The 25,189-nt window shown below is 45.9% G+C and overlaps 1 protein-coding gene across 1 annotated transcript in view; it reads left to right on the top strand.

The window, feature by feature from the left end:
* Positions 1–25,189, top strand: part of sorcs3a (sortilin related VPS10 domain containing receptor 3a) — a 259,289-nt gene that overhangs the window by 133,246 nt on the left and 100,854 nt on the right. Inside the window, exon 3 of the mRNA XM_056408465.1 lies at positions 24,062–24,161. Coding sequence (XP_056264440.1) covers positions 24,062–24,161 — 100 coding nt within the window. The remainder of the gene's footprint in view (positions 1–24,061; positions 24,162–25,189) is intronic.

The following is a 25,189-nucleotide window of genomic DNA, read 5'->3' as shown; positions in this document are numbered from 1 at the left end:
GCTGGTGATGTGTCTGGTGATGTGGCTGATGATGTGGTTGATGGCGTGGCTGGTGATGTGGCTGGTGATGTGGCTGATGTGGCTTGTGATGTGGTTGATGGCGTGGCTGGTGATGTAGCTGGTGATGTGGCTGATGGCGTGGCTGGTGATGTGGCTGGTGGCGTGGCTGGTGATGTGGCTGGTGATGTGGCTGATGGCGTGGCTGGTGATGTGGCTGATGGCGTGGCTGGTGATGTGGCTGATGGCGTGGCTGGTGATGTGGCTGATGGCGTGGCTGATGGCGTGGCTGGTGATGTGGCTGATGGCGTGGCTGGTGATGTGGCTGATGGCGTGGCTGATGGCGTGGCTGATGATGTGGCTGGTGATGTGGCTGATGGCGTGGCTGGTGATGTGGCTGATGACATGCCTGATGATGTGGCTGATGGCGTGGCTGGTGATGTGGCTGGTGATGTGGCTGATGGCGTGGCTGGTGATGTGGCTGATGGCGTGGCTGAGTTATACGTTCCACATGTTTGGCGACTATGGGTCAGTGGTTTGCAGGTCCGTCTTTCAATCAGGGTGTTGGAGGTTCAATACCCGCCCTAGTCGATGTGTCCTTGAGCAAGACACTTAACCCTGAGTTGCTCCCTGCAGCTGCGTCTACAGTGTATGAATGTAACAGGATTGTAAGTCGCTTTGGATAAAAGCGTCAGCTAAATGACATGTAATGTAATGTGATTTGGCTGGTGATGTGGCTGGTGGCGTGGCTGCTATCGCTAAGTTGACGTTTAATTTCTGCCCATACCAGCTGCCAATGCTTGCACAACAGTTACCAGTCACTGAGGCCAGTGCAGATCTGTTGACACTATGGCGGGTTTGTTGTCATGTCGCAGAGATGCTTTCGGATGTTTCAAGATTCAAGATTCAAGATGTTTTATTTGTCACATACACACACAGGGTGTGCAGTGAAATGAAAGTGGCAATGCTCAGCAGGAATGTGCAAGGGCAACAAGTACACACTATTTACAAATAAAAAACAACACAATATTTACAGTAAGTGTGTGTGTGTGTGTGTGTGTGTGTGTGTGTGCCTAAGAGGGGCAGTTGTGTGGGTCTATGTGGGGGTCCTGGTGAGGTCGGAGTTCACAATCCTGATGGCCTGAGGAAAGAAACTCCGTCTCAGTCTCTCTGTTCTTGCAGCGTGACTACGGAGGCGCCTGCCTGACCGCAGCAGCTGAAACAGTCTGTTGTTGGGGTGGTGAGGATCCTTCATGATCCTGCCGGCTCTGGTTCTGCACCTCCTGGTGTACAAGTCCTGCAGGGTGGGAGTGTAGTTCAATAGTGCGCTCAGCCGAACGCACTACTCTCTGCAGAGCCTTCCTGTCCTGAGCGGAGCAGTTGCCAAACCAGGCTGTGATGCTTCCTGTCAGGACGCTCTCTACAGCTCCAGAGTAGAAGGACTGAAGGATCCTCTGGGAAACTTTAAATTTCCTCAGCTGCCTGAGGTGGTAGAGGCGCTGCCTTGCCTTTCTCACCAGAGTGTCTGTGTTTGTTGACCATGTCAGATCCTCGGTGATGTGGACTCCCAGGTATTTATACCGCTCACCCTCTCCACAGTAGTCCGTTAATCCCCAGTGGTGAGTACGTCCTCTGTTGTTGTACCTTCCTAAAGTCCACAATCAGCTCCTTAGTTTTGGTGACATTCATGATGAGGCTGTTGTCCTGGCACCAGAGTGACAGATCAGCAACTTCCTCCAGGTAGGCCTTCTCGTCGTTGTCGGAGATCAGGCCCACCACCACTGTGTCATCCGCAAACTTGATGATGGTGTTGAGCTGAACCTGGCCACACAGTCATGTGTGTACAGGGAGTACAGTAGGGGCTGAGGACGCAACCCTGGGGGATCCTGTGTTCAGGGTGAGGGATTTGGAGGTGTGTCTGCCCACCCTGACCACCTGTGGCCTGGCGGTCAGGAAGTCCAGGATCCAAGCACACAGGGGTGTTCAGTCCCAGCTCAATCAGCTTGCCGGCCAGTCTGGAGGGACTATGGTGTTGAAAGCTGAACTATAATCAATGAACAGTAGTCTCACATAGCCCCCTCTGGCTGTCCAGATGAGAGAGTGTGGTGTGCAGTACCTGGGAGACAGCATCATCTGTGGATGTGTTTGGGCGATAAGCAAACTGCAGCGGGTCCATGGCCCAAGGGAGGAAGGCGCGGATGTAGTCCCTTATCAGCCTCTCAAAGCATTTCATGACCACCGAGGTGAGGGCCACGGTCGGTAGTCATTCATACATGCTGGAGAAGCATTCTTGGGCACAGGGACAATAGTGGATCTCTTGAAGCAGGCGGGGACCACAGACTCAGCCAGGGAGAGGTTGAATATTGTGGTGAACACTGGAGCTAGCTGGTTAGCACAGGTCTTCAGTACTCGCCCAGATATGCCATCTGGACCTGCAGCTTTCCTGGTGTTCACCCTCAACAGAGCCCTCCTCACACTGTGCTCGGTCACAGAGAGTGTGTGTTCATCCCAGCGGTAGAACTCACACGCTTAACGGTGTTGTTGTTAGCCGGCGAGCTAGCGCTGTTGTTGCTAGCCTCAAACCGTGCATAAAATGAGTTCAGGTCGTCCGCTAGGGATGCGTCGGCACTCACCATTGCGGGGTCTGCTCTGGTAGTTTGTGATAGTCCGTAGCCCCTGCCATAGGCGCCTGGTGTCGCGCTGCTCCATCTGTGATTCCACTCTGTCTCGGTACCTCCTTTGGCGTTCTTCACCGCCTCCTCAGTCCATAGACCGCTGCCTTGTACTCGTCCATGTTGCCGGATACAAGACCGGAGTTATAGGCAGCAATGCGGGCGTTCACAGCTTCACGGATGGATCTATCAACCCACGGCTTTTGATTAGGAAAGACCCTAACTTTTACCGTGGGGGCGATGGTGTCCGTTAGCGTTGCTATGAGGCTCATTGCTACTTCCGCAAACTCGCTGTCGTCACTGGAACTGGATTGGATCATGTCCCAGTCGACAATACTCAGAGCGTCCTGTAGCTCAGCCTCTGATTGGTCAGACCACCGCATTACGTTCCTCGTCACTACCGCTTCGCGCGATCCTTTGTTTATACTCCGGAAGCAGAAAAATGGCGGCATGGTCTGATTTCCTAACGGAGGAGAGAGACAGCCTTATAGCCTCTCTTGAATGGCGATAGCAGTGGTCCAACGTTCTTTCCTCTGGTAGCACACGTAATGTGCTGGTGAAAGTTCGGCATGACTTTTTAGGTTTGCCTTGTTAAAGTCCCCAGCCACCACCACAGCAGCGTCGGGATACTTGTTCTGATGCCGACATAACACATCGTGTAGGTCCGATAGTGCTACGTCGGTGTCCGCTTGTGGTGGAATGTAGACGGCTGTGGTGATGACCGAGCTGAACTCCCGGGGAAGGTAGAATGGACGGCATGAGATCGTCAGATGTTCCAGGTTCGCGAGCAGGAACGAAAGAGTCTTAATGTTCTTGGGGTCGCACCACATGTTGTTCGTCATGAAGCAGACCCTCCACCCTTAGATTTACCAGACTCTTCCGTTCTGTCTGCACGGAAAACAGAGAAGGACTCGGTTGGACATATGACTCGATCCGGCACCAGCGGGGTCAGCCAAGTTTCCGTCAGACAAAAGATATTACAATCCCGCATGTCCCGTTGGAATCTGATCCTTGCCCTAAAATCATCCATCTTATTTTCCAGAGACTGGACGTTAGCAAGAAGGATGCTGGGCAGAGGTGGACGGTGGGCTTGAACTCTCAGTCTGTTCCGAATTCCGCTCCGTTTCCCTCGATGTGTGAGCGGCATTAGAGACCAGCACAGAAAGAAAGTTTAGTGAAGGTTGGGGGAAAGTTTATTATTGCCCCCGTTCCCCATCCTTCTACTTACTTACCTCAGTAGAACTTCACTTTCACATGCCTGAGTTATATGTTCCACATGATTGGCTTTGGAGCTGCTTATCAGAAAGAAGAAAGGTTCCAGATAAAGGCGCTGCAGAGTCGGGAAGGATAGCTCCCACTCACCTTCCAGTAGAGCACTGTTTACCCCACATTCTCTTAAGAAACAGCAACAAACGTGTATTTACCCCTGTGCTGCCGCGACAGGATGCACGCTGGCAAAGAGCAGGCGATCAAACCAGAGACTTTAAGAGCGCGCACGCCGACTTCTTACACTTCTGCCTGGCTTTCAGCTCTTCTACTTCACCAAGAGAAACAGCTGGTGTTCTGCTAAATACTCTTGTTCGTGAGTTGCTCATTCCCGGCAAGCGACTTCGACACTGACAGAAAAGGAGGGAATGATTTAAAATTGGATTCTGCATACACTGTGTATGATGAGCATACATCCAAAAGGAATTATTCCAAAAATCAATCAAAAGTTTGTTTGCAACCTTCAAGCAACACGACAGGGTAGGGAAAAAAGAAAGGATTCAGAGAGCTTACCGCAGTGAATGGGGCACATATTAAAAAGGGTGATATTTTTATTTCGCTGTTTGCTTCTGCACATATATCAGTTTAACAAGCCATGTCTCTTTATTTTAAGAGTAATTCAGGCAAGTTATTAAGCTTCATATAAATGCCAAGGGAAAGATATGTGCACCTGGCCCCCATGCTTCTGCTACATACCTCTAACAACCTCCCTGTAGGTAAACACTGCAGGAAAACGGGACAGTGGAATAGCTTCTAATGTAGTAAATATAGACGTATAATGCAACCCAGAAAATATGTCGGCATCCAGCGTGTCGGCAAACCACAGGAATACTTTCAATGTCGAAGTTTCTGAACCAAAATCTAATCCTATTTGCAGAAATGCACAATGACGCATGGATTACGTTGAGGCAACAAAACTAATTGGTTATGGTCAAAGAAAAAGATAGTGTGAACTTGTTTACGTTAAAATAGCCATGTGACAACGTGACTCCTGTAAATAAATAGCAACCACACTTGACAGCCTTTCTTACGTAACTAAGGTGTAGACGCAAAGTTTTCCCTGTGTGTCAGATTTAGTGTCATTTAGTGGTGCGTTAGGGTTACAACCAACTAAACTAACGAAAACATTACGTTTCTTACTTTCAGGTTATTATACATTGATTAAAGCAGTGAGTTATGAATAGAATATTCCACTGTTACCCACTGTTTTTTTACATTGATTTCACAAGCCTCTTCCCTAGAGACCAACCCCTACTTCTCCGGTCCCTTTGATTTTTTTGCACATTTAGACTTTCTCTTCTTCCTGACCCCGACATGTCAGTTATCATCACTGACATCACTCCAGAGACCTTGTTGGAGCACAAACTCAAACGTACTGGCACGACGCTACGCTGCCCCTCTCCAGAATCCCACTATGGAACAATCCACTGAATTGCTATTTTCCCGGCCTTCTCATGGCATGAATAATGAATGGATGAAGTCGCTTCTGGTCGTTGCTTGCTCGACAGCTCGCCCGGGTTGAAGGATAATCTGAAGGATTTTCCCTGTAAAATTGCACTCTGACAAAGATATGAATCACACACTTTAACAGTATCATCTGCCACCAAGTGTGAGGTCGTCTGATCACCCCTGAGAGTAAAGAGCAGAGCTGAAGGGGGTTGGGTTAAACCAGTGGTTCTCAAACTGTGGGGCGCGCCTCTCTAGTGGGGCGCCAAGGAATTACAGGTGGGGCGCAAGGGGAAATGCATTTTTTTTAAAGACCTTTAGTTAAAACTTCACATATTACAAAGTACACAGACATACAACTCAGTCATTAATAAAAAAAGAGCGAAATGCCTGTACTTTAGTGTAAATGTTTACATTACGGCGTTAACAGGTGGCCATAGTGGCCAAGATTCTTGCCGATTTGCCAAGAATCTCCGTGAGTTTGGCTTTCCTACTGTTGCCCTCCAAAGCAAGAACTCAACATTGAGCATTAATTGAGAGTGTCCGTATTAAATCTAAAACCCAGTTTTAAAAAGAGCTGTCGTGGAAAGTTCATTGCAGCGTATAATAATAATAAAAACTAAGTAAAACTCTTTATTGCCAAATATTTTAACTTTTTTAGTTTAGTTTTTCACAAGTTGCACTGAATTGTTATTATCTTGAAAAGATATTCAGTGCAAAACAGGTTAATTGCAGCCGAAATAAGCTATTTTTTTATTTGCCAAATACGAGTTATTTTTTAAACAGATAGAACTATATTTGAATTCTAATAACATGATTGAAAAAGTATTAGTTTTTTTGTCTGATGGAGCAATCTGGTTTAATTGAAAGTGATTACAAAATATTAGGAGTCACAAAAAGTTGTTATCTTAATAAAAATTCAGCTTGGACATTTTGTTACAATTTGGTTGGGGCAGTGGGGCGTGAACATCTCTCTTCCTCCGAGGTGGGGCGCGGCATTAAAAGTTTGAGAACTACTGGGAGGACGATGTGGGTCCGGTCAGCAGCTGACAATAACAGTGAAAACAGGGTGGATTTATCCTTCATGTGACCTAAATAAAAGTTCTAGACTTCAGGAAATAGTCATCATGTCTGAAGTCTTTTAAGTCTTATACTTTACTTAAAATATTTGTTATGGAAAAAGCCGTCCGGAGTGCGGCGAGCAGGGAACGGAGCAAAGATACGTGCCGAACCGCCGTCAAGGTTGAATGGAGAGCGCGGGTCGTGAGAGGGACACATCGAACGCTGTCTCTGACAGCCATCTTTGATTGTCTGCTCTTCTGTCCCACTGCGGCTGTTCCTTTAGGGGATTTCCTCAATGCTGCATTTTCCGGGCGTGGTGCAATGATGCGGTCGGGTTATATTTGGTGAGGCCAGAAAGTAGCATGGGATACTGAGTCTTCTTCTTCTTCTTCTTCTTCTACAATGTTTACGTCAACCCCAGTCCTCCCGTCTCCCCTTTCTGCTTTGCTTGTTGTCTACATGGATCGCATGCCAACACATTGTTTTTATGTGAAATGTTTTGGTTGGACGCAGGGTCAGATGTGCACACAAACACGTTTCTTAATCTATTGAAAGAAAGACCGGCTTTGGGGTGCATGCTTTGTCTTTTGAGGTTGCATTATTTCCTTCATGCGTCACCGCTCTCACGTGTTGCTCCGACAACTCTGAACACCTGCGAATACAGTATCTGGCAAATGTTATTTTCAATTAAGCCCCGGCGGTTCTGCATTAGAGGAGATACAGCGTTTGCCTCAGGTGAAATCATGGAAAGATGTGAGTGTGTGTGTGTGTGTGTGTCTCTGGGGTTGTGTGTGAGAATGTGTGTGCGTGCCATCTTTGAGCAGGACTGTGTGTATGCTTCATTTGGAATGCAAGAGTGCAGCTCGGGGTGAGTGTATCTTCCACAGATAAACTCCTTGACAGCTTGTACATGATGGCTCTCCTTGCTGAGATATGCGCTGCTGATGGGAGCAGTGACTGTTAAAAAAGCAACCACAACTTTGCTAGCTCTGCTGGAGAAATGCTGCAACACAATCATTTTGGCATGCAACAAATATCACGATGTGTTTTCATTTTCCTGAAAGTCTGTATATTCGGTCAGTCGACCCCAAACGCTTCCATTTGCTGATGGAAGTGTAATGTGTTTCTGCAGTGAACGGCGGGCTGAGGCTCCATCTACCCCGGGGTGTTTTTAATAAATCCCTCTTCCACCTTAAAGCAACACTATGTAACTTTTGTACCTTAAAATAACAGCTTGAAAAAAATTGTGCCGCTACAATGACTTTTAATATGACGATTTGCGTCTCCGCTATTACCATCGGGGGTCTGTGGGGAAATAACTCCGCTATGTAAGATTCTGGAGCCGCCCGGTCCTTCCGGCGGATGTACTTCGACCTGCTTTCTGGCAGTGATTACGCAATGTCATATAGTGCCACTCCACGCTCGCAGCTCCAGTATAAGGGTAGCTTTTTTATGTAGCTTTTTGGTGTTGTCAACAATATTGTATTCGATCACACGTACTCCACATTTGCAGTCCCCCAAAACAAAAGTAAATGACTGCACGCGCACCCCCCACCCCCCCCCCAAAAAAAAGCCGGCAAATAGCTGACCGACCAGGCGGAAACATGGCGAGGCGCCGCGTTCAATCCCCGCGCTCCTTCACCCTAGTCCGGTAGGTGCTGGGCCCAGTTCAGTGTTCCTGCGCAGTCTTCTATTAGTGATCCCGCCCGTTGGTATGAATCCAAAATAGAAACAGTCGCCGGATTGCTGCCGTTCTGAGTCCGCCGCCTGTCAGCGCGCTCCAAACAAAAAAAAACTCGCGTCACCTCCCCCTCGTCACCTTTTATAACCCCTGACACGTACAAATAATAATAATAATAATATTATAATACAGGACAACACATGATCCCAACTCAATACAAGTGTATGTGAGGCTGCATCTATCGTAACTGGGTATTTACGACAGAAGTAAACGTTAAATACCTAAAAACCTGAAGGGGGCGCTAAAAGGGAAAAACTACATAGTGGGGCTTTAAAGTGAAACCTTTAGACATAGATTAAAAAAGGGACCAGCCAATATAAAAAAGGCTTTTTTACTATTGCAATATGCTATTTTTATTATTTAGCATGTCATCTTGGTCTCATTTAATCTACAGTATATTGTAGTTATGCACTAACTGCATCCATAAATATGAATTCAACGGTTTCAACAATACAGTGTAGCACCTTGATGAATTATTTGAATTACCAAACAACTATTACAGTGCTCATCGTGGCCGTTCACTTTTACTTCAACCAAACACATTCTGCCATGGTTTTTCGAAGCCAATCACATAGTTGCTGTCAAAATGGTAAAGCTGCTCTCCTCTCTTCTGCTGTCAGTTGTCATTGCAGTATGAACCGATGCGACCCCCTCCACCACCTTCACCCGCGGTCTTCATCACATCCAGAGCCCAGTCCCTGTCCTCATTCCATCACCGGCTCTTCAGAAACCACCGCCAGTGTCTAGACTTCAGGGGGAATATCCCAGATGTAATCACAGCATCACTACCCCCATTTAAAATACTACATCACGATGCAGTCCCACTGCCAAAGACGCCTCACTATTCCCTTCATCATTCGTTTGTAATGAATTAGTTTCACTCCGATGAAGTCTCTCCTGATTGGAATTGTTATCGTCTCCGTCTACATTCTGTTTAGAACCCAGACTGAGGTTTGTATTGATAAATGAATGATTATAACTAACCATACGTTGTCCACTGTGTTGTCATCTATGTACACATAATTACACTGAACCACAGAATAGCTTTTTATCTTTCCCAGACCCTCTGAGAGTTTATAGTTCTAATGGGAAAGGATTGGTTAGGGGAAGTAGCTTCGAATAGGGACCATTATGCCAAAGTCTGCACTGCCATAACAGTGAACCACTTTCTGGAGTGCCGGCTTAGTGTTTTGAATTAAAGCATTTAGAAATCCATTGGTTGAATAGCCAAGTAACAGATTAATTTACCCGGTGGGCAGTTCTGACCCAGTGAGTCAAGTCAAGACTGTTGAGCTAAACCCCTTGGTTACCTATAACTGTGAAGCAGTTAATGCTCTTTGGCAGAGAGTTCCCAGTAACCCTTGGAACTGTGCCAATATTGGACGGGCTTTGTCCTCAAAATGTAGGCCCGATGCCAATAAGCAATACCAGTACAGTTTAGTGTCCTGTCTGCAGTGAGGCCAATTATAAGGATCGGTTTGGGTGTTGAGGGGTTGGGGCTGACTGGTTTTAATTCCATATGAGTCAAGTTCTGAATCTCCTGTTTGGTGGGAAATGAAGATAACTCTCAATTAAAAAGTATGTTAACAGCTTCCACTAGATATGTAGTCACTGCTCTGTTATATTAACGAACTGTTCTGACTCAACTTATTGCAGCTACAGAACAAACCCTAAAAATATTTATTCCAGTTTCGACAGATAGACGCTGTGTAGCTGACTTAGCTCATGTTTGTATAACGACCAGTTTATTTCTTCTTTGTAGATGCCCGTAGTGTCAGAAAGACGCAACAGAGAGCACGGATGAGAGATTTGATACTCAATGTGTTTCTGTGGAGCTGAATCTGGGTATTTGACCAACTTTAATCCTATTTAGAAGCTGCTATCGGAAGCACAGCACATCTGCCATCATATCACCTGCACTAACAGTTAGCCCAGCGGTCGGGAGCCTATGGCTCGCGAGCCGTATATGGCTCTTCCGGTGAATTTTGAGTTTAAAAGAAAATCTCCGCCCGCCACCCTGTAATTTTCTCTATCGCGCCAGATTACAGTAGAAGTAATTTAAGGTCCCTTTTCTTAAAGAGCACGCCTTTGTTCTTTTATTAAACTAAACAGCCATTTGTTATTGATCGTATCTACACAACAGCATGTCATTCTGTCTCTACGTGTCGCGTTAAAACTTCTCGGCTCTCGCTTAAAAAGACTATATGGCTCTCAATGAAATATATTTAGAAATATTTGGCTTTTATGGCTCTCCCAGTGAAAAAGGTTCCTGACCCCTGAGTTAGCCTTTGCATTGATCTAACTACAATCTTTCTCTTCTTATTTTACTTGCATGACCCTAACCATACAGTAACCCTAATGAATTTTCCATATCCATGATATTACCATATGAGTAACCCAGCTCTATTGCCAGGTCAGAGCCAGAGACACATTTTGGAAAGTTACCTGGTATAACAACTAGCAATAAAAACCAAGTAGTTTTGTTGCCTAAACCGCATAATACAATGATACAAGGCTGATAAGAGCAATTCAACGTTTTATTGCATGAACCACAGTTTGTTAAGCCCATATTTAACCTAGACACATAATTTTACCTGCAAATCACCAAATCAGTGCTGACTCGCACAACCATCGAGAGCACATTCAAACTCCTAAATCAAACACGGCTCTGCAGAGGGTGTGAGCGTCAGCAGAAGACAAAATGTCGGCTCTTCGCTGCAGACATGAATGTTCATAAGAGGATTTTCAGCTCGCCCAAATCTGGCCTTTCGTTCTCTGTCGTCAAACTGTCAGGCGTTTTGTTCTGGCGACCGCTCGGTTTAGTTCTTTCCTGGTCGCCCAAACTTGCCTGGATTCTCTACAGAATGCATGCGTGTGTGGAGGACCTGAGGCCGGACCAGAGAGGGGATCCTGGAAAAAAAGACTGCAACAATTCAGACAACTGCAGGGGAAATGTCTGCGATGCGTTCAGGCGTCTCTACCTCTGACCCCTCAGTACTGCAAGGAACGCCTCGTTTCAGAAGCGCCGTCAATGTTTTTCAAGCGCATCAGACAGCGAGTGTGCAGAGTCTTCAGGCTGGATTCTGCCGCAGGGTTCTCTGCTCGGAAACCTTTTTTTCTCTCTCTCTCTCTCTCTCTTTCCCCCGTGTGAGTCTCTTTCTGAGGACTGACGATTGAGTCGTTGCTGCTTCGGTTCAACTCTGACAACCACCTGATGATGCTTTCATGTTCAGACACTTGATGAATATTGATTCTTTGTTTTCTGTTCTCGTTGTGCCTTTTCGCCGGTTCGTGTGCGTGAGCATAATTTTTTGTTCAGCAGCCATCCAAAGTCAATTTAACAAAGAGAAGAGTCAGATAAGTAACCTGTTTTCCTTCACACAATATTGTACAGAATCCATTGTTCTTTAAGTCCTGTGTGCTTCAGGGTGATGTGCATTATTCGAGCTGGAGAGACAAAGAGGATGTAGATCAGGGGTCCCCAAACTTTTTCCTGAGAGGGCCACATAACGTTTCCCTTGTCTGCTGGAGGGCCAGCCGGGGGGGGGTGCTAGTGAGAGGTGAGAGTGTGCTCACCTGTGTGCACGCATCACGGCTGAGCGATGCGCGCGCCACTCGCTGTGAGCGCTGCGCATGCAGACAGCATTTAACGGAGCGGAACAGCGCGTGAGCTCTGATCGTGCGCTCTTTTAATGAAGTATCGATACTAAAAATATGCTAAATCACATCGTTTTTAACGTACGGGTACTTTGTTAGTATCGCTACACCGTGCAGCGTGACAGCAGCAGATGTAGCGGACTAACATTCAAGCTAACCTAACTTCCCAAACGCTGTAGACATCTGAATGCTGATTGGCCGAGACGCGACACGTCCCATCAAAGATGTTATATTGCGAAGAGCACCACTTCACATTTTCTCCGCGTCTCACTGCAATCTCAACGGCAGCGGGCAGGGTGAAAAAAATAATAAATCGGAACGCGTCTCTGGTATTGTTCAGTGGGCCGGGTCCGGCCCGCGGGCCGTAGTTTGGGGACCACTGATGTAGATGCAATCTTCCATCCACCAGTCTTTGAAGTGAATGGCTTGATGTTCTCTCTCTTTCTCCCCAGTGTGGTCAGCTGTGCTGCTTTACTCACAGACCTCTGGAGGAACCTCACACACATTCTGCCCTATTTTCCTAATAATGTGATGTCCACACACTCCCAGAAAAGTAATAGAGGACTAGAAATGGAGCACATAGGCATATGTCTGCTTCTTTTTAACAAAATATACTTTGCAAACGTTGGAAGCTTAATTGCTTGTTAAACTACTTATGAACTATGAAGACATATTTATTGTACCAGTTTACACGGTTAACTGTCTTTTTTAAATTGCATTAATGAATTTATTGCTGCTGCATGTTTGCTTATCGTTGTAATTAGCTGTCTTTGAACAATTCCCATAATGCCTTGGCTGTGTGGCAGCTCTCATCTCAAATGTTTTGTGCAATGGAATATGAGATTGACTATGTTCTTTCATTCTTCAGTTTTAACACTGTCTATATCATCGGTAGAAGAGTGTAAATCGAATGAACAATGTGTAGATTTTCCTTTATTGTTATGCAATTTATATGAGAGGTGTTACTTCTCAGAAATATGTTTTTTAGTATCATATATACTTCAGATAATATCCAAAACTAATATATAGGAACACTTTTTAGCTGAACGGTTTTAGCTTTTTCACTTTAATTTTGTGTTGAGTCCCTTTCGAAAACCTCTGATTTCAAAGGAGCAGGCTTCACTCAGTCCAGCAGGGCCCAGAAATACGTCCTGAGCCTCCAGCAGCGGGATGTCGGTGTTGGCTCCCAGTGAGGAGGAGGAGGATATGGGTCTGTCCACAGTGGATTAGTCTCTGATGAAGGCCCCACTGGAGTCTAAGCTGAAGGAGTTTCACCAGAATCTGACCCGGTGGCATCGATGAGGAGCTTTAATAACAACTCTATAGAACCAGACCATCTTCTCTCTGATGGTCTAATTACTAATAGAGCCCATATAGCGATATTACTAAGTAATAATGTCAATAACCTTGAACAGTTATTGACATAAAGTTTTTTTGTTAAAGTCTGTTGCAGCGTCTTGGCGCCGATACTGTTGAAGAACAGAAGCTTTTGCATGTTCAGCAATCATTAGTGCTCTTCAAGCACCAGAACATCTTATTGCCTCTGTGATAAGCCCATAACATTACATTACATGTCATTTAGCAGACGCTTTTATCCAAAGCGACTTACAATAAGTGCATTCAACCTAGAGTACAAACCAAGAACAACAAGAACACAGGAAGCAACACCTCCTCAACTCAGTCGAACCACAAAAGCACCACAATAAGTGCCATCCCAGTGCCACTGAAATGCAACTGTGTTTTAATCCAGATAGTCGGAAAAGATGTGTTTTCAGTCTCAGGCGGAAGATGTAGAGACTTTCTGCTGTCCTGATGTCAGTGGGGAGCTCGTTCCACCACTGAGGAGCCAGGACAGCAAACAGTCTGGATTTCGAGTGATTAGCTCGAGGTGCAGGAGTCACAAGTTGGTTGGCTGTTGCCGAGCGGAGCGAACGTGCCGGGGTGTACGGTGTGACCATATCCCGGATGTAGACGGGGCCCGATCCGTTTAGAGCACGGTACGCCAGAACCAGTGTTTTGAAGCGGATGCGGGCAGCCACCGGTAACCAGTGAAGAGATCGATGGAGCGGAGTGGTGTGGGTGAATTTCGGGAGACTGAAGACCAGTCGAGCTGCTGCATTCTGGATGAGCTGCAGAGGTCGGATGGCCTTAGCGGGTAGACCGGCCAGGAGGGAGTTGCAGTAGTCAAGGCGTGAAATAATCAGAGCCTGGAGCAGAACCTGTGCCGCCTTCTGAGTAAGAAGAGGCCGTATTCTCCTGATGTTGTGCAGCATGTACCTACAGGAACGCGTCGTCGCAGCGATGTTGGCTGTCAGGGAGAATTGACTGTCTAGTGTCACCCCGAGGTTCCTGGCAGTCAGGGTAGGGGCCAACACAGAGCTGTTGAAGGTGGTAGTCAGGTCATGGGTGGGGGAGCCTTTCCTGGAAGGAATAGTAGCTCAGTCTTGTCAGGGTTGATCTTCAGGTGGTGAGCAGACATCCACTGAGAGATGTCGGTCAGACAGGCAGAGATTCGCGCCGCCACCCGTGTTTCGGCCGGTGGAAATGAGAAGATCAGTTGGGTGTCATCAGCATAGCTATGGTAGGAGAAGCCATGCGAACGAATGACAGAGCCGAGAGAATTTGTGTACAGAGAGAAGAGCAGGGGACCCAGGACGGAGCCTTGAGGAACCCCAATAGTGAGAGGACAAGGATCAGACACAGATCCTCTCCAAGTTACCCGGTAAGTGCGGTCGTTAAGGTAGGAAGAGAAAAGCGCGAGTGCAGTGCCTGAGATCCCCAGTTCCTGAAGAGAAGAGATCAGGATCTGGTGGTTCACGGTGTCAAATGCTGCAGAAAGGTCTAGAAGGATAAGGACAGAGGAGAGAGAGGCTGCTCTAGCAGTGTGAAGCTGCTCAGAGACAGCAAGGAGGGCAGTCTCTGTTGAGTGGCCAGCCTTGAATCCAGACTGGTGAGGGTCAAGAAGGTTGTTACTGTGGAGATAGGAGGACACTTGCCTCAAGATAGCTCGCTCCAGAGTTTTGGAGAGAAAAGGAAGAAGAGACCGGTCTGTAGTTGCTGACTTCAGACGGGTCGAGCGTGGGTTTCTTCAGGAGAGGGTTGACTCTCGCCTCCTTCAGAGAGTTAGGGAAACAGCCAGTTGAGAGGGAGCTGTTAATAAGATGGGTGAGGAAGGTCAGAAGGTCAGGAGCAATAGCCTGGAGAATGGGAGACGGGACGGGGTCAAGGGCGCAGGTGGTCAGTCGGGCGTCGGTCACCAAGCTAAGAACTTGATTGGGAGACAGGGGGGTGAAAGAGGAAAGAGAGGGGGATGAAGAAGTTAGTCTTGGTGAGGTGATAGAAGATGGATTAGTAAAGGAGGAGCGTATGTCGTCTATCTTGTTTGTAAAGTAGTCGACAAAGTGGCTCGGCAAAAGGGTGGAAGGAGGAGGGGGACAGGGGGGATCAAGGAGGTTGGAAAAGATAGAAGAGTTTTTTAGGGTTAGAGAAGGAAGACTGCATTTTGGTCAGGTAGAACGAGCTTTTGGCTGCAGATATAGAGGAAGAGAAGGAGGAGAGAAGAGATTGATAGAAGAGCAAGTCTTCCGCTTGATTCGTTTTTCGCCATTTTCTTTCCGTCGCTCGCAGGGTGGCTCTCTCGGCGCGCACCAAGTCCGACAACCACGGAGCCGGAGAGGATTTCCGAACCGGTCGTGTCTTAAAAGGACAAAGAGAATCAAGAGATGAAGAGAGGAGAGTGTCTGAGGCAGAGTTAGGCTGCATGAGTGAGAAGGAGCTAGTTGAGGGGAGAGCAGATAGGACAGAGGAGGCCAGGGAGGAGGGACAGAGGGTGCGAATGTTGCGCCGTACAGGTGCAGAGTATGTAGATATGGGTGGGTTGTCAGTACCATAGAGCGAGAGAGAGTAAGAGATGAAGAAGTGGTCAGAGACATGGAGAGGAGTTACAGTGAGGTTGGAGGTAGAGCAGTTTCTAGTGAAAATGTAGTCAAGGCGGTTGCCGGCTTTGTGAGTGGGAGGGGAGGGACTGAAAGAGAGGTCAAAGGAAGACAGTAAGAGTAAGAGATCACATGACTTCTCTGTCTGGATGTTGAAGTCACCCAGAAGGATGAGCGGGGGGCCGTGTTCCGAGAAGTTCGACAGGAGGGCGTCTAGCTCTTCCAAGAAATCTCCCAAAGAACCAGGGGAACGGTAGAGAACAACAATGTGTAGTTGAACCGGATGAGTAACCGTCACAGCATGGAACTCAAAAGTCAGTGGGATAAAGAGTGGAAGTGGGTAGGGAGAGAAACACCATTTGGGTGAGATGAGTAAACCTGTACCTCCACCCCGACCAGACGGTCTGGGTGTGTGGCTGAAGGAGTAGGCAGAGGAGAGAGCAGCCGGGGTAGACGTGTTGTCTGCTGTGATCCAGGTCTCAGTGAGAGCCAGGAAGTCAAGCGACTGCTCCATGGCAAAGCCAGAGATGAAACCGGCCTTGCGGTTGGCTGACTGACAGTTCCAGAGGCCTCCCGTGACAAGGTGCTGGGTGTGAGTAGAACGGGTATGAATGATAACCGAGGAGGGGTTCCGGTACATGAATGAACGAGTCCTATAGTAACTACGAGTTGAAATACGCACAGGTATGGAAAATACACACATATTCACAAAATGGTGGAATACACAGCCACCCATGAACACTCCAACGGAAGACTCCTATGTCTTTGTCCTCCGAGTCTTGACTCCAACGGAAGACTCCTATGTCTTTGTCCTCCGAGTCTTGACTCCAACGGAAGACTCCTATGTCTTTGTCCTCCGAGTCTTGACTCCAACGGAAGACTCCTATGTCTTTGTCCTCCGAGTCTTGACTCCAACGGAAGACTCCTATGCCTTTGTCCTCCGAGTCTTGACTCCAACGGAAGACTCCTATGCCTTTGTCCTCCGAGTCTTGACTCCAACGGAAGACTCCTATGTCTTTGTCCTCCGAGTCTTGACTCCAACGGAAGACTCCTATGTCTTTGTCCTCCGAGTCTTCGTCCGATGACGCTAAAGACCCAATCCGGTTATGAGCCCATGTTGGTGTCAATTACCTCCAGCCGCGTTGACACCACCCCTTGCTCGTTGGTATTCAAATGACACTCAATTGAAACCAGGTGATGAGCGCTCGTCCAATCAGTGAAGATTCAGGTGTCAGTAATCAGGACACACCTCTCTACCAAAACAAATCCTAAAACAGTACAGACCAACAATCCAGCAGCTCTAAACAACAAATACAACAGTAACTCAGCAGATAAACTAATTTAAAGAAGACACTTAGCAGGATCCAAGTAGTCAGTAGTCTCGCCTCACAGGTAGAAAATGCACACATAATAAGTTCATCACATGTTAAAGCATTTTCTACTCAAGAACATCTCGATTAAAATATGCCGTAATCTCTTCCTGATAGTCACAAACATTATTCCAGCTGCTATCTTTCAGCACGAACCTAGAAAAGGAACGCTCACAAACTGCTTATCAGGTTACTTTGTACAACAAGCCCACTGGAAGTCATCCTCCGGTTGAGAATATGTGGAACACATGAGGCAGTCGTAGTATCTTTTTTCTTTCTTTCCATTCTTCGTATTGTGCCACATGTAGCCAAGACTGCCACAGGGCATCACATCGTAGTTTAATCAAAAACTAGACCCCTAATGCTTAGAAATAATGGGCTACATTGAAATATTGACTCTAACCGTCTAACAACGATGTACACCAGCAACTCGACATGTTATTCTTTTTACCGTATGTTTTTCACTATACATTGAAAACATGTCAGGAGTCAGTAGAGAAATGGAGCTTAACTGAACCACAGTAAATATTATCAGAATATGAAATACGTCATGGAGATATTTGCTGCTGGTACCCTGGATTATATCGTATGCAGCCATTGTCCTTAAAGGGGTCCTTTGGAATTCTGTCTGAAACAAACAAAATTCATTCATTTTAATTTTGCGTAACAATATTACGCCCCCCCCCCCCCCCCCCCCGTCCATAAAAAACTAAAAATGACATGTTGCTACTGTGACATCATCAACTAGAGTCTTTTGAGCAAAATGTTGTAGAAACAGACACATGAACAGCACTGTTAGAAACACATTATCAACAAGCTCCACGCCTCAGCCCTGTGAAAGGAAGATAGACACATGTATGTTATGTCAAAATGATCTTTATCTCAATAATACACACTCTATTGATAACATGAATGCCATGTTCTCTGAGGGATGTATTGTTAAGACGCTTGCGACTCACAGTTTTATGGTTGAATGCTGGTCACAGTAAAAGGTCAGTTTTATCTTGTAAAAATACTAGGGCTGTCAATCGATTAATACAAATTAACTAATTAATCGCACATTTTGAAATTCATTAATCGCGATTACAAGTTTTTTTTTCTTCTAAAGACTAAATCTTCTAAATGAACGAGTAATCCCTTCACACAGCGTGTATTTCAGACACTTGTTTAATTGTATTCTTTTTTAAAGACAAAACTTCACACAGAGCTGTGTTTTCAAAGAGGCTCGTACATATAAAGTGCCAGTGAGGTATTTAATATCGTGGATGATAAATTGTTTCTTCAGTGAAACATTCAGATTAGTAAACAAAGGTGTATGAGAGACCCCATTGGTCCTGTCATCTTTAACACTGAACAGCAGCAGAACCAGTGGCCTTGGTAAACTGACAAATATGTCACGTTAACTCTCTGGAGGCGGGGCGCATTTTCTCGATTTTACAAAACAATGTAAATTCACCTTTTAAAGTCTTTTGCATGTGACACATCCCAGTGTTTCCCCCACCATTCTATCAGGGTGAGGCCCCGCCCCCCTGTAATGTTCTCTATAGCGCCAGATTACAGCAGAAGTAATGTACGGTTCTTTCCTTAAAGACGTCTTTGTTCTTTTATTAAACTAAACGTCTGTTGTTGATCGTCTCTACAGCAGCATGTCATCTCAGCTCTCCGTCCCGCGCGCCGCAGAGCTCCATGCCGGCGTGTCTGTGCGCGCATCGGGGCTGAGCAAAAAAAAAGGCCCCTGCACCTTCCGCCCCGCGTCACCGACACGTCGCCCTCTGCTTCTCTGTGAATATCGAGGAGCAGACGGGAGGAAGGAGGCGGACTGCCGCGGCTTGACACTCAGAGGAGTTAAACAACTTCAACGACACCGGAAGTAAACAAAGTTGCGTTAATTGCGTTAAAATATTTTAGTGCGTTCATCGCGGCGAAATTAATCGCATAGATTAACGCTGACAGCCCTAAAAAATACATTTATTGGTATTTCATGTTGGTCGACAGAAATGCATTTATTTGGTCTGGTATCTGTTGCAGTGCGACGTATCTCTCCACATAGAGGTGGTCAGGTTGGTGATTGTGGTCCTCTCCAATGGCTGTGTGAAGCTGCAGGAGGAGGAACACGCTGTGGTACACGGCGGTCCACAGCGGCTATCACGTGTCTGCTGCGTCGGCAGACCATGCAAGAGCAAGGATGTGTTCAGCCTCCGTGATCCGTAGATCCGTGCGATAAGGGTTCTGTCTATTATCATGGTGCAACATGAGGTGATGGAGGCGGCGCTCATCAGGATCTCATCACGTTATCTCTATGCGCTCAAATCACTGTCAACGAAACACAGCTGTGTTGGTTGTCTATAGATTACAGCAGCCCAAACCATGACCCCTCCCCCACCACAGGGCGCTCTGTTCACCACCCTGACAAACCGCCATCCGCCAAAACCAGGTCTCACCAGTGAAGAGAAGGTTTCTTTAAAGTGCGGGCCGCCATCGAAGGTGAGCTCAGGTCCAAAGCCTGGTGAGGACAAGGAGCACGCTGATGAGACTCCTTGAGGCCGCTTCTGATTGTCTTGTCCAACTGCTGCATCAGCTGCCCTGGTGTGGGGGTCTTGGTCCGGGGTGGTTGCATGCAATGCCCACCTCTCAGAAACCACACTGAAGATGGCTTATGGGAGTGAAATGAACATTTGGAAATGTGTGGCCAGCCCAATGCACACCTGTGTATACATGCTGTGTATTCAACAGCTTGATACACCTGTCAGCTGACAGTGCTCTTAGTGCACATGTGGCAACCTGGACACTTAATGGGCATATATTGTTGTCAGAATTGTTATTGTATTGTGTTAGTACCTTACCCCCTTCATCCTTATTTTCTTGTTATTATAATTTTAAACGCTTTGTGTTAACTTAAAACTCACCTGCTTTCACCTGAAATAGCGGCAGGGCGATACTTGTGTTCGCCATTTGGTGGCAGTAGCGGGTTTGGCCATGACTGGCGCCGTAATTCTTGTCTTAGACCAGGGGTGCTCACATTTTTTCAGCATGCAAGCTACTTATAAAATGACCAAGTCAAAATGATCTACCTACCGGGGGGGGGGGGGGTGGGGGTGCAAGTGACTTTTTTGTTTTGCTCCGTCCCGATGCGCGCAGACACGCCGGCATCGGAGCTTCTACGGCGCGCGAGACGGCGAGCTGAGACGTTTTAACGCAACACGTAGAGACAGAAATGACATGCTGTTGTGTAGATACGATCAATAACAGACGGCTGTTTAGTTTGTTTAATAAAAGAACAAAGACGTCTTTAAGAAAAGGGACCTCTAATTACTTCTGCTGTAATCTGGGGCTAAAGAGAACATTTCAGGGGGGCGGGCCAATATTTTGTAATGTCATGCGCTCTACCAATACTACGCCGCGATCGACTGGTAGATCGCGATCGACTGTCTTGGGTTGTTTACAGGTGAGAAACGTACACAAGCGCCATATATATTAATGTCATGTTCGCTCGCTTTGGCGGTGCTATTTGTTGATAGTTATTAAGTGTAGTAGTTAAAGAGAAGACAGTTAATATAGGCTAGCGCCGTTTAGCTAGCGGGTGCTAATCGCACGCTAGCATTTTACCACCATTGTAGCGTCAGTAACCTACCAGAGAATTACATTGTTCCATGAAAGATTAGATAGTAACACGTTGTGTCCCGTGACGGATATAAACTGTTGTGTGTGATGATGTATAGTTTTAGGTTTTCTGTTCACAATTAATGTAATTATTGTCTTAAACAAGCAAGTTAGACCACAATATCAGACAGTGAGGTAGCTATTAATGTGAGTCTGTCTTGGTGTGTTTACAGAGCACAATAAAAACATCTGGAATGTTCAATGGACATGGTCATTCTTCAGTGTGTAACACACACACGCACACGTTTTATTTTAAAGATATATTAAACTTACAACCCCGTCACACCTACATTTCTAATTATAAGTTCATGAAAAAGTAATTCCGTGTTTTCTGAAGCCTTTGGGGACATGTTGAATAAACCACATATTTGAGGAACACGTATGAAGTTGCTGTCCATCTAAGGCTTTAATATAAGAACACTAAGTACAGGGTCTTGCTGACAATGGATCGCTGTAAGGAATCTAACCACCGCCCTTTGGATACAGTCCAGACTGTAACCAAGGGCCCGCCATGCCTGGTCACTGCCCACCTTGACCATTTTCTCATTTCATTTCCCATTACAAATATGGAATGTAGGTTGGTACGGTTCTTTTGTCGTTTTGCCATTTCCTTTAATAATATCGGCTCATTTTCATATGTAGCAGCTCTCGTGTGCAGGATATGAGTGTTTGGGGTCCTGGGTGGGGGGTGGTCACACTTAATCTTAGTCCACATCCGAGAGTTGATATCAGCTGCTGTCTGCACCAGATAGCCTCATTGCTATTAAAGAAATCGAATCATATGCGTTAGTGTAACGGGGTAATGAGCAGGGGCGGCTTGTCCATAAGGGCGATTGGGGCGACGCACTGCCTCGGGGGAAAAGAAAAAAGAAAAAAAAAGAAAAGAAAAAAGTTGCATTGTACCACTAGACGTCTGCTCTGCCTCAGTATGTCATTGACCAATCAGGTAACAGTCATTCAGTCAGCCTAAAGTCGTGCTTCAAATGGCCCCGCCCCTTCTGGGGCGATTTTGGGCGAAATGAAAATCGCCCCAGACCTCTCCCATTGACTCCAATGTTAAACCCATTTTTTTCACAAAACAGAGCTCTCAATGCATTCTCTATGGCTTCCGGGAGGACTCGCCTCAGGTCTTGTCATAATTAATCGACGTAAAAGCGTCTCAGTACGTCATACAGCTTCGACAGAGGCGTATTCAGTCGGCCAGTGCTCAGGGCAACAGCAGCGATTCAATTCTTTCTTTGAAAGAGACTCCTTTCGGTCGGCGTAACATTGAAGACACATCTGCAACAATAGAAGTAGGACCTCCTAGACCAGTGGTCGCCAACACGTCGATCGGTCGACCTCGGAGACGTTCCCTGTCGCTCTCCAAAATAAAATGAAAATAAAATCAGAAACACATTGTTCCTCATTCTCGAACATTTTCTGAGGTGTCTTCTGAAACGTTTTCTTCCTGACTGGAAGATGGACGTCAGAAAAGATCTCCGCCTGATGTTAAAGAACGCCTGTAAACGGGTTCTCTGACAGCCATGTTGTCAGCTTGCTCCCTGAAAGAGGAACGTAGGACTACAGGTGAGGCGCAGGGGAAATGCAGAAAGACCTTTATTGACAACTCCACATATTACACACGGTCAAAGTACACCGACATAAAACTAAGTCATGAATAAATAAATGTTGAAATGCCTGTACCTTAATGTAAATGTTTACGTTACGGTATTTACAAGTTGTGCCTGCGCATGCGCGACAGCCGAGATTCTTGGCGACTTGCCAGGTCTTACCTCCGTGAGTTTGGCTTTTCTGCTGTTGCCCTTCAAAACAAAAGCTCAACATTTAGCTTTTTCTTGTCTGGTGGAGCAATCTGGTTTAATTGAAAGTGATTGCAATTGTATTTCTTCTATTATTTGAAAAAGCACAGATGCAGGAATCACAAATGGGGATCTCATATTTATTATTATTATAATTATTTAAATCTTGTTGAAAAAAATCACCAAATCAAAGACCAGGAGCTGGATTACTGACAGACAGCTCACAGACGGCCTCAGACTGTCTGTCTGCTTATGAACTAACTACAAGCTCACAGACAGAGTTCAGTCACAGCCGTCACACTGACTGGAGTCACGTGACTTGATGGCATTGTGAGAAAGCTACACATAGACAGCTGTCTGAAGGTCTGTGGTTTTGGGAGGGTTAATCATTATCAAAAAAATTGCCCCCCCTGAGAATTTTTTCAGGAGCCGCCACTGGTAATGAGGGCATGCCTGGCTCTTGTGCTTACTCGTTTCATGCCAAAAACAAGACATGATTCTCATGAAGTCTCTTCTTAATCCAACAGAGTTACACAGAGGCCAGCAGTTCACTTCCCCCGCTCCAAATACAGGATGATTCTCCCGACACCTCCACATGCTGTTGAAATGATGCTGTCCGCCGGGCTCATTACTGTGCATTGTAATCATAGCAAACTACTGTGTCTCTCAGAGGCATTCTGGGATGCATTTAAATGAGAGAAACCTCGGTGCAATTTAACTGAAACCACGTTCCCCGCTGAAGGAGCACAAAATAGGTTTCATCTTCACTTTCCCTCATAACACTGAAATCGACTGCAAATCCAAATGGGAGTTATGCCACGGTTGTGGGTGGGTGCTTCGGTCCCCACTGAGAGCAACATTTGAAAAAATCCTGGGCACATGAATGCAGCTTTCACAGAAAAAAAAGAAAAGGAAAAGCGAACAGCCCTGTAAATGCTGTAATATTCTACTTGAAAGCAGATTGGATAGTTACTTGTGATGATGGATTCATGTGGAGTTTCTAGGGACTGTGCTGGCTAACGGGCTCATTCCGACTGTTAAATTATTAAAGCGCATGAGTTCAGATACATCCACATGTTTCTGCACGACATATTTTATTTCAGAGTAGTCATCAGGAGAGGATTAATTATTTACGTGTCGGGTCCCTCGACACTTTTGAATGGTTGTTTTTTGTTGGCAGCTATCGATGATTGGTTAACCTTCTCTTGTTCTATTGCCAATGGCTCCACTCTCGCCCAGTCACTGTGCATAAGCAGGGCCGAACCACACTGCATCTGCTTATTCTTTTAATGATATTGCATTATTTTTCATCACTGCTAAATCAATAACATTTGACATGATTTGCACAATGTGCCAGTGATCTTTCATCTGTTTGTTTCCCCGTTATGTAGTCAGCATACTTTCCGTATGCTCTGGTTCATCTATAGTGTTTCCCTTTATTTCACCCATTCAGATCCACTGACTACGGCTCCACATACGAGAGAATGAACGACCGGGTCGGAACCAAGACCGTCCTGAGTTACCTGTACGTCTGTCCGACGAACAAGAGAAAGGTGAGAACGTTACAAGTCGTTGATGTTTCAGAATTTGTGCCCCTTCGCTCTTGTTTTTCATGTTCAAAATGCTCACATCCTCGACATTCTTAAATAGTGGCCCCCACCTGAGAAAAAAAACAGCCCAAATCATTCTTAATATTTGAATAACTTAAACCTAAAACATGATGAATACAGGATAATACACATTTCCACTAGTTTTTTGTTTCCGTCTTATGCTTCAGTCTTTCACTGATTATCTACGACCACTTCCATGTGTCAGTGTTCTCTTAGATTAATCTTCAGCTACTGTAGAAACCTCAAATGGCTAAAGCCACCCGTTTGTGTTGGGCTTTGAATTTGATGCTTCACATATCAGGAGAAAAAGGGAGCATAAGGAATGGTGCCAGCACACAGAGCAGAAGATTCATAAGAGTATGAAGTACAATTATAACATTTGAACAATAGGGTAAAAAAAATCTATTCACGAGCTACAACACTTTATCCAGGTTATATTTCTTTCAGGTAGTATTGATAAGGTATTACAGTCTACGCTCCTCAAATTCACGTTTCCATGAAGCATAATTGCATTGTCAATCAACTGTTCTTGTCCATCACATTGTAGCTCGCAGCAACAGAGCGGAGTTTACCACACGAGGGTGAATCAGATTCACTGCTGTATACTGAGTTGTGAATCACAGAGAAGGGATTGGGAACCGGCACAATTCAATTCGGCGAATGCAGAAGCCAGATAATAATTCTTCATGCCAGGAAATTGAGGAAGGTCAGGCTATTGTTTCATTAAATTGAATAAACAGAAGATTGAGGCAGATGGTTGAAAATGCAGCGCAAACCACATACCGATCAGTGAACTAAACTCTTAGAATGTTCGGAAAAAAATGAAATGAAGACTAATTGACAGAATTCACGGGCAGATTAAATACTTTGGCAGATGGCTAGCAGCTGGCAATGCTCATGCTTTTCACTCTGGCTGTTTTTGTAAAACCTGAAATTCCTAAATTCCACTTTTGGTGGTTTATAAACACATC

Source organism: Pseudoliparis swirei, chromosome 24, assembly GCF_029220125.1.
Source record: "Pseudoliparis swirei isolate HS2019 ecotype Mariana Trench chromosome 24, NWPU_hadal_v1, whole genome shotgun sequence".
NCBI lineage: Eukaryota > Metazoa > Chordata > Actinopteri > Perciformes > Liparidae > Pseudoliparis > Pseudoliparis swirei.
The sequence above is the reverse complement of the archived record's forward strand: the minus strand, read 5'-3'. Positions and strand labels throughout refer to the sequence as shown.